The 10,913-nt window shown below is 44.6% G+C and overlaps 1 protein-coding gene across 1 annotated transcript in view; it reads left to right on the top strand.

Annotated features, from left to right (window-relative positions):
* LOC139367070 (potassium voltage-gated channel, subfamily H (eag-related), member 2b) overlaps positions 1-10,913 on the top strand; it is a 299,775-nt gene that overhangs the window by 189,373 nt on the left and 99,489 nt on the right. The window contains exons 3-5 of the mRNA XM_071105066.1: positions 239-388; positions 3,451-3,933; positions 4,864-5,075. Of these exons, the coding sequence (XP_070961167.1) occupies positions 239-388; positions 3,451-3,933; positions 4,864-5,075 (845 nt within the window). The remainder of the gene's footprint in view (positions 1-238; positions 389-3,450; positions 3,934-4,863; positions 5,076-10,913) is intronic.

Below are 10,913 nucleotides of genomic sequence, written 5' to 3'. Positions count from 1 at the left end.
AAATCATGCAATGAAGTGAATTTCTACGTGTGTGTTTATGCATTACGCATTCTCTTTTTTCCATCCCACTTAAAAAGACTAATCCACTCTAAAATTCATCCTGCATTTTCAATCCCCTGTATAACCTAAGTCATTTCATATACAGGAGAACATTTGGCGGGGCGAGGGGTGTTTGTGTGTGCATCGTTATGTGTGTCAATGTATGTGTGTTTATGTTTTGTGTCTCTCTTTCTGTCAGGTGTGTGTTTCCTGTGTCTGGTGGATGTGGTGCCGGTGAAGAACGAAGATGGCCTGGTGATCATGTTCATCCTCAACTTCCAGGTCATTTCAGACGACAAACAGCCCAACCAGGACCTCAACCACAAGCTTCCCCCCTGGCTCCCCACAGGTAACCCCAAGCTGCCCCCCTGGCTCCTCAAAAGATAACCCCAAGCTGCCCCCATGCTCCCCACAGGTAACCCCAAGCTGCCCCCAAGCTCCCCACGGGTGACCCCAAGCTTCCCCCTGGCTCCCCACAGGTAACCCCAAGCTGCCCCCCTGGCTCCCCACAGGTAACCCCAAGCTGCCCCCTGGCTCCTCACAGGTAACCCCAAGCTGCCCCCCTGGCTCCCCACAGGTAACCCCAAGCTGCCCCCCTGGCTCCCCACAGGTAACCCCAAGCTGCCCCCTGGCTCCTCACAGGTAACCCCAAGCTGCCCCCCTGGCTCCCCACAGGTAACCCCAAGCTGCCCCCCTGGCTCCCCACAGGTAACCCCAAGCTGCCCCCCTGGCTCCCCACAGGTAACCCCAAGCTGCCCCCCTGGCTCCTCACAGGTAACCCCAAGCTGCCCCCCTGGCTCCTCCTATTTTTTTCAACTTGAAATTTGATTACTTTTCCTAGAGTGACCCCAACATTAGAAAAAGTGAAACATCGCCTTTGTTCATATTTCCATGAAAGCTCTACAGCACCAGGGTACAAAGATTGTTTTAGGGGCATTTTTGACCCGGCAGTTATAAAATCATTTACACCACAAAAACCACAAAGACACACACACACACACACACTCACACAATGAGAAATTTAGATTATATGTGCTACTGATTGAACTCAGCCAGCAGCTCCTGAAGAGGAAGATCCCCATGGTTGGCACAGTTAGAAAGAACAAGCCTGAGCTCCCCCCTGCACTCCTCTCAACAAGGGGGAGAGAGGCCTTCTCATCAAAGTTTGCCTTCACCCCCACCACCAATGTAGTTTCTTACCTCGCAAAGAGGAACAAGAATGTGGTCCTCCTGAGTACACTGCACAAAATGACTGAGATCAGTGATCGTGAGGACAGGAAGCCAGCCATCATCCTGGACTACAACCTCAACAAAGGAGCCGTGGACAACATGGACAAGGTGATTGGAACTTACATCTGCAGGAGGATGACTGCCCGCTGGCCCCTGGTCATCTTCCATAACATCATTGATGTGTCCTCATACAATGCCTTTGTGACATGGAACATGATCAACCCTACCTGGATGCCAGATAAGCCGAACAAGAGGAGGGTGTTCCTCCTCTTGCACTTGTAACCCCACACATTCAAAGAAGGGAGCGCCTCCCCCGCACAGGAGCCTCTGCAGCGCTTGTGAAAGCTGTTCAGGGGGCTGCTAAATCTTGTCCTGATCCACCTGAGGCTGCCGCTGGGGCAGGCAAGAGGAGGAGATGCCAATTCTGACTCCCAAAGAAGGACTGTAAAGCAAATACTATGTGCTGCACATGTGAGAAATACATCTGCAACGTCCATGCACACACACTTGCATACTGTCCTACATGTGCTAATTAGAGTTGATTGATTTATGTTCTTCACGTTTTTGTTTTGTATCTATTATCTTATCCTTATTTATTGGTGTTGTTTGCCCCCACCCACAAGATGTATAATGGTTCAAAAAATGGGAGAAGACTAGTATTTTGTAGTTGAATTCCTCTTTGTACAGTACATAAGAATATATCACTATGTTGCAAAAAAAGGACTGTCATTGTTTCCCTTCAATAATGTCACGTTCTGACCTTAGTTCCTTTGTTTTGTCTTTTGTTTTAGTATGGTCAGGGCGTGAGTTGGGTGGGTTGTCTATGTTAGTTTGTCTATGATTTTCTATTTCTGTGTTTGGCCTGGTATGGTTCTCAATCAAAGGCAGCTGTCAATCGTTGTCCCTGATTGAGAACCATATTTAGGTAGCCTGTTTTCCATTGTGTTTTGTGGGTGGTTGTTTCCTGTTTAGTGTTTTTGTTTCACCTTTCAGGACTGTTTGTTTGTTGTGTTTGTTGTTTTGTCTAGTGTTGCATATTTCATTAAATAATATGAACACTTACCACGCTGCACCTTGGTCCTCCTCCACAGACGGCAAACGTTACATATAAAATCATTCAAAACTACTTTCTGTATCTCTTGCAAAAAATATATATATTTACACCTATGCAGTACCTTGATCAATAATTATAATAATAATAATAAACCTCTACTTTAGTAAAGAAAACAATTATGACAGTTGTCTTGTAATAAAAGTGGGTGGTGTCCACTGATTAAATACAGTCTTTCTGCAATGTGAAGAGGGAAAACCCAGATATTCACAAAGTTTGTGATGAATGACAGCTTGTTTCTTCACGCAAAATAGATTTTGCATTTAAAATTCAATTAAGCTGCTTTATTTTAGGGGTTTATGTGAAGGCAGGTCATTTTTACCCTTAGGATAAGGGGAGTGTACGGAATGTTAAGACTGCACAGGGGTTAAGTAAAATGCTGAAAAATATACGCTGAACAAAAATATAAACGCAACATGTAAAGTATTGAGCTGTTGCCAGTGAATTCAACGTTAATTTCTCTACCATAAGCCACATTCAATGCAGTTTTAGAGAATTTGGCAGTATGTCACAACCGCAGACCACTTGTAACCACGACAGTCCAGGACCTCCACATCTGGCTTCTTCACCTGCGGGATCGTCTATGGGGAAGGAGGTGGGGTGCTGAGGAATATTTCTGTCTGTAACAAAGTCATTTTGTGGGGAAAAACTCATTCTGATTGCCTGGGCCTGGATCCCCATTGGATGGGCCTGGCTCCCAAGTGGTTGGGTCTATGCCCTCTCAGGCCCACCCATGTCTGCACTCCTGCCCAGTCATGTGAAATCCATAGATTCATTTATTTAGATTGACTGATTTCCTTATATGAACTGTAACTGAAATTGTTCCATGTAGCATTTATGTTTTTGTTCAGTATAAGTAATCACTCAATTACATTTTTAAAAGATTGTTGGATAATCACTCAATTAAATTGAGTTCAGTTCAGTTTATTGCTCTCTGGTCTCTTCCTCCTTTCCTCTTTCCCACTCACTCTCTTTCTCTCCCTGTCGGCCTTTTTATCACTCTTTTTTACTCTCTCGTTTTACCCCCCCTCCCACTCTTTCTCCCTCCCTCCCTCTTTCTCGCTCTGTAGGCCGGCCGCGTGGCTTCAAGCTCCGTCTGCCCTCACTTCGTTCCCTCAGCAACAGCAAAGCCTCTCTGGACGACCCAGAGACAGGGCGCCTCCCGGCCCCTGGCTACCCCAGCCACGAGTCCTTGGCTCTGGGAGAGCTGCTCTCCCTGCCCACATTACCTCCGGGGCACAAAAGCTCCAGTAGCGCAGGCAGCAGGAGCAGGCCGGCCCTCCTGTGGCCCGAGGACCAGCGTGGCCTGCTGGGCTCAGAGCCTCCACCGTCCACCGCCCCCTCCTCGCTGCCCCCCGGCCAGTCGCCATCCCGCATCGCCCTCCAGACGCTCAACCCGGACGTCTCTCTGTCCAACTGCAGTCTGTCACACAGTCGCTCTCGCGAGAGCTTCTACAGCATGCGGCGGGCGTCGTCAGTGGATGACATCGAGGCCATGCGGCCGGCGTCAGACCGGAAATACAGCACAGCCCATCCCATCCACAGCAGCACAGGTAGGGGAGGAGGGGTGAGGGTAGGGGGGAATACTCCAAATGGCATTGCATCCAGAGAAAGCAAATGCACAACATCTCCTTTCCTGTATTTGAGCTGGATACCAAACACCCACAAACACACAGAGGTAAAGAGTGTGTTCAGTAGGAATTTGTATGTTGTCTTTTAGAAGCTTTGAAAAACACAAAAGGCACCTACATTCCCTGGTTGTGTTTAACCACGAAAATTTTAGCCTGTGCTGTGGCCAACTACTTCTAATGAACAAGAACAAGAAGTTGGCTAAAGCACAAATGGATCTTCGCCTCAGGCCAACCACTTACCTCTCAATGAGCTTTTAATGAGCTTTAATGCTAAATTGTGCATTGTAATTAATGAGCTTTAATGCTAAATTGTAATTATTTCGCCTCCATGGCCTATTTATTGCCTACCTCCCTACTCTTCTACATTTGCACACACTGTACATGGATTTTTCTATTGTGTTATTGACTGTACGTTCGTTTATGTGTAACTCTGTGTTTGTGTCACACTGCTTAGCTTTATCTTGGCCAGCTCGCAGTTGTAAATGAGAACTTGTTCTTAACTGGCCTACCTGGTTAAATAAAGGTGAAATTAAAATTAAATGTAAAAAATGAGGTCAATGCATGATTTATGTGATATGTCAAAGTTACAAGCTTATGATGTGGTTCTAATCACACCTGGGTTGAAATTCTATTTGAAATATATTCTATTCTATATATATATTCTATTTGAAATCATAAAAATAGTCGTGTGCCATATGGGCGAGCTTTGATGTTTTGGGACGATTATATTGTTTCCATTGCACCGGGCAAACTCTATCAAGCACAGCTAAAGTACTTGAAACAATTTCAATAGTGTTTGAACCCCGGTGGTCCTAGTGGTCTGGACAGTCCTCTGACAGTGTGTTCTTTCAGGGGCGGTGAACAACAAGTCCAACATCCTCAACTCCACGTCTGACTCGGACCTCATGCGTTACCGCACCATCAGTAAAATCCCTCAGATCACCCTGAACTTCGTGGACTTCAGGGCGGACCCCCTGATCACGCTGCCTGCGGGGGACATGGACATCATAGCCCCCTGCAAGCTCATCGACCGCACACACCACGTCACCGATAAAGTCACCCAGGTACGAGGGCCGTCCATGTGTCTGTTCAGTGTGTGTAGTAGCCAAGTGTGTGTGGGGGGTGGTGCGTGAGGTAAGGTGTGCTTATGGACTGCTGTGGTTTTCTTCATTTCCTTTGTCTGAGTTTATACTGTGTGTGTTTGCTGAAGCCTGGCATGCATCACCCAGGTGGTAGAGTCTCATTGGTGGGGGATGGGGTGAGTTACCCCACAAAGCGCTGGTTTGTAGACCTAGTGAAAACGCTTGGCAAATACAATACTAGTGGATTGGTGGTTGAGATCTTGGGTTCCTGCCCTGAGTGGAAACCTGGTGTGGAGGCTTGCTGTTGGCTATATTGGTGTCTTCAGTGATCCTTGTCTGCGGTGAGCCAGGGTGTGGCTAAGGCCTCAGCACTAGCTAGCTTGATTGAATGAGAAGCGGATGGATGGCGCTCAGATTAAACAGTGACCGATTATTCTGTCGCTATGGCGTTCTCGTGTGCGTTGCAGAATAACATGTAATTGTGTTATAGGGACAGTCATTCACACGATGTAAAAGTGGGGACATGTTCCACAGTTTGACACCTCCTTTTTAATTTGCTTTGTTGCACAGAAATTGAATTGACTCATTAAGGGGCGTTGTAGTATGAAGTAGAGGGGAAATGGGATGGGTAAAGGACAAGCATAGACAGAACGATGGAGAGCTGAGCAAGGGAAGAGAGTGGCTTCGTGATCTTATCCAGAGAATCTAGTTAGTGCATTCATCTAAGTGAGACAACCACATGTCTCAGTCATGGTAGCTATCAGTAAATCAGCTAAGTCTGTGCTAGTAGGATCAGTTAAGTGCAAGTGTTAGTTGTTGTTGTTGTTTTGGGGCGGTGAGGGGGGGCTGCTGTGGGATGGATCAAGATACTTCATGATACTTCTCTCTCACGCTCTCTCTCTCTCTATATATATCTCTCTCTCTCTCCCTCTCTCTCTCTCTCTCCCCCTCTCTCTCGCTCACAGGAATGGGTACAATATGCAGGCACATCCGTTATATCCACACCTAAACCGCAGGTGTGGGCGTGTGGTTACACAAACGCACACACGCACACACGTGTACACATGCACACATGCGCACGCACACACGCATAACAGCAATTTCACAGAGCTGTTCACTGACACTATAAATACAACGACACAGACACACATAAAGATCTACAGTACACACACGCTGGTTAGTATACAATGTCATTATCAAAGTCAAGACAGAACATTGGCTTTTCCGGACAGCATGTAATGTTTTTCCAATAAGTGATTTAAAAAAAGATTTAGTTATGAGGCCATAGAGTTTATTAACCAAAGGCAGAATAACTACTTTACCACCTATGACCTGCAGGTGGCAGCACCATCCAACACTCCTCTGGGCCCAGTTTTTCAAACGTTATCTATCTGGATTTTGCCGATCCGATAGGATTAAATGCATAGAAATAGAATGAATAGAACGGAGGAATCATTGCCTTGAATGGGACTCAGTTTGTTCAATCCCTCTCTGCTCATACACTCACTGAGAAATCATGATCACTGTTCCCGTCCTTCGTCCTCTCTCCTCCACAGAGATCTCCATCCCTCCATCCGTCCCTTCATCCCCGTTCGTTAACACACACACACACACACACACACACACACACACACACACACACACACACACACACACACACACACACACACACACACACACACACACACACACACACCCTCCTCCACCACCTAAAGAGATACAGATCACATGAAGCCATTAATTCAGAGAGAATATGCAAATGTGCTCTAGGAATATTTTATGTGTGTGTGGTGTATTAGCTACATGGTAGAAAACAGGGCTTGAGTGTGCGGCTGACCTGTGTTTGAGACATAACCGGCTCTAATGAACGGGGGATGAAGGGACAGATGTAGGGATGGAGATCTCTGTGGAGGAGGGAGGACGAAGGACGGGAACAGTGATCATGATCTCTCAGTGAGTGTGTGAGCAGGGAGGCATTGGACTGATCACTCTGTGTCCCAGGGACCAGGTTCATGCACCAACACACACACACTCCCAGTGACACTTCTATAGCTGCACTGCACTCATGGCTCACTGCCCACACACACACACACACACACACACACACACACACACACACACACACACACACACACACACACACATACACACACACACACACACACACACACACAGATACAGTCATTTTTATGCACACAAAACACACATGCGTAGTACACTGTGAAGACACCCACCGTGATAGACACATACATACAGTACACACACATATACACACTCACACTCACTTGCACACATGTGCACGCCCACCCACTTGCTTGCACACATCTCTATCCACATGCTCTTCACCACCCAACACATAGAGAGACCCTCCCGTCCCAAGCAGCACTCCACCACCTAACCCACATGGAGGTTCATAAGGAGGAATGGGGAGTCACACATCTTCAGTAAACGTCAACATGGCAGGAGCATGAACCTCAGACTGTAGAACCACCTACAAACTACACAACTAGTCATATGCAATCATGAGATTAAGTATTATTGTGAAATCCTTTCGTGTATAGTACCACTCACCTTGTTAGAGTTGGCAGTTGGGAAAAGCATCTCTGTTTCCATGTACATTAATGTCTGATGTACAGAGATGCACGGAAGAGAGACTCTTGATCCAAGATCTTGGAACATGTTGTGGGTGTCCCTTTGACTTTCTAGCAGGAGACAGATTTCCAACAGCTCTTGTGTCTGTATTAAAGATACAGGAGCTGTTGACTCGGGGAGACAGCACAGGGCTAGGGAGCTAATGTCTTCAATTAGAAGTATAGCACAGTGGATGCAGACTGGGGGACCATAATGTATTGTGCCTTTAACTTTAGGAACCAACTTAAAAGTTAGGCTCTCCAGAGGAGGCGAGTAGATATAAAATAGATACTTGCATTACATTTATTTTAATTAAAATAGATATACTGTGTATGTACAGTACCAGTCAAAGGTTTGGACACACCTACTCATTAAAGGGTTTTTATTTATTTCTACATTGTAGAATAATAGTGAAGACATCAAAACTATGAAATAACACACATGGAATCATGTAGTAACCAAAAAAATGTTAAGCAAATCAAAATATATTTTATATTTGAGATTCTTCAAATTAGCCACCCTTTGCCCTGATGACAGCTTTGCAGACTCTTGGCAGCTTCAGACTCTTGGCAGACTCTCAACCAGCTTCATGAGGTAGTCACCTGGAATGTATTTCAATTAACTGGTGTGCCTTGTTAAAAGTTAATTTGTGGAATTTCTTTCCTTCTTAATGCATTTGAGCCAATCAGTTGTGACATGGTACGGGTGGTATACAGAAGATAGCCCATATTATGGCAAGAACAGCTCAAATAAGCAAAGAGAATCATTACTTTAAGACATGAAGGTCAATCAATCCAGAAAATTTCAAGAACTTTGAAGCTTTCTTCAAGTGCAGTCTCAAAAACCATCAAGCGCTATGATGAAACTGTCTCTCATGAGGACTGCCACAGGAAAGGAAGACACATAGTTACCTCTGCTGCAGAGGATACGTTCATTAGAGTTAACTGCACCTCAGATTGCAGCCCAAATAAATGCTTCACGGAGTTCAAGTATCAGACACATCTCAATATCAACTGTTCAGAGGAGACCAGGTGAATTAGGCCTTCATGGTCGAATTGCTGCAAAGAAACCACTGTAAACACATAAATAAGAAGAAGAGACTTGCTTGGGCCAAGAAACACGAGCAATGGACATTAGACAGGTGAAAATCTGTCCTCTGGTCTGATGAGTCCAAATGTGAGATTTTTGGTTCCAACCGCCGTGTCTTTGTGAGACGCAGAGTAGGTAAACTGCTGTTCTCTGTGTGGTTCCCACCGTGAAGCATGGAGGAGGAGGTGTGATGGTGTGGGGGTTCTTTGCTGGTGACACTGTCAGTGATTTATTTAGAATTCAAGGCACACTTTACCAGCTTGGCTACCACAGCATTCTGCAGTGATACGCCATCCCATCTGGTTTGCGCTTAGTGGGATTATAATTTGTTTTTCAACAGGACAATGACCCATAACACACCTCCAGGCTGTGTAAGGGCTATTTGACCAAGAATGAGAGTGATGGAGTGCTGCATCAGAAGACCTGACCTCAACCCAATTGAGATGGTTTGGGGTAAGTTGGACTGCAGAGTGAAGGAAAAGCAGCCAACAAGTGCTCAGCATATGTGGGAACTCATTCAAGGCTGTTGGAAAAGCATTCCTCATATGAAGCTGGTTGTGCAAAGCTATCATCAAGGAAAAATGGTGGCTACTTTGAAGAATCTCAAATAAAACATTTATTTTGATTTGATTAACACTTTGTTGGTTACTACTTGATTCATAATGTCGTTCATTATTTCTTTGTTTTGATGTCTTCACTATTATTCTACAATGTAGAAAATAGTAAAAAAAAAAATAAGAAAAACCCTTGAATGAGTAGGTGTGTCCAATCTTTTGACTGGTACTGTATAAATACAGAAATAAAAAAGTGTATATATGTATATAATTTATTTATGTACTTTTATTAAATAAAGTAAAAATGAATTCCATCAAATGAACTGTATTATAAAGTGAAATGTGAACTAATGAAGAGTAGAAAGTATGGCTGAAAATACATTTTTTATATTTCCATACATCATAGTATACTGCATCCTGGCTTGTAGCTTCCTGAATATGCGTATGACAACACTATGTACAACACTATGATAACGTATTAATGATGCCTCGTTGGATATGTTTCAGATTTCACGTTTAACGTTTTATTCGTCACGTGCACAGGATACAACAGGTGTAAAACAGTACAGTAGAATTCTTACCTTTGAGAGCTCTTTCCCAACAATGCAGTGATAATGATAATAATACCATAATAATAATATCATAATAATGATAATGTAGCGAATAAGAAAACCTTTTTAAAATGATTTAGTATACGTACACAGGTCATTGCCAGTACAACACTGCTTAATCTACAATGTCATTATCAAAGTCAAGGCCAAAAATTGGATTTTCCAACCAGTTGTAAAGTGATTTTTTTTAAAAAAAGAAGAGTTTATTATGAGGCCATAGAGTGTTTTATGGAAGGCAGAATAACTACTTTATCACCATTGCAGTTGGCAGTTATTGAGCAACATTGCAGAATTTAATGTAAGCATCAACTTTAATAGATTCATGTTGTGTATATATATAGATATATGGAATTGAGATATATATATATTATTATTATTATTATTTTTTATTTTTTTTATTTTTTTTAAATGTTACCCCTTTTTCTCCCCAATTTCGTAGTATCCAATTGTTGTAGTAGCTACTATCTTGTCTCATCGCTACAACTCCCGTACGGGCTCGGGAGAGACGAAGGTTGAAAGTCATGCGTCCTCCGATACACAACCAACCAAGCCGCTGCTTCTTTAACACAGCGCACATCCAACCCGGAAGCCAGCCGCACCAATGCGCCGGAGGAAACACCGTGCACCTGGCCACCTTGGCTAGCGTACACTGCGCCCAGCCCGCCACAGGAGTCGCTGGTGCGCGATGAGACAAGGACACCCCTACCGACCAAGCCCTCCCTAACCCGGGCGACGCTAGGCCAATTGTGCGTCGCCCCACGGACCTCCCGGTCGCGGCCGGTTACGACAGAGCCTGGGCGCGAACCCAGGACTCTGATGGCACAGCTGGCGCTGCAGTACAGCGCCCTTAACCACTGCGCCACCCGGGAGGCATATTTTTTATTTTTTTAAATATATATTTTTTAAATATATATTATAGTATAGTCATTTGGTCA

This window comes from Oncorhynchus clarkii, chromosome 15 (genome assembly GCF_045791955.1).
Source record: "Oncorhynchus clarkii lewisi isolate Uvic-CL-2024 chromosome 15, UVic_Ocla_1.0, whole genome shotgun sequence".
Classification (NCBI taxonomy): Eukaryota; Metazoa; Chordata; class Actinopteri; order Salmoniformes; family Salmonidae; genus Oncorhynchus; species Oncorhynchus clarkii.
This window is presented reverse-complemented; position numbering and strand designations above follow the sequence as displayed.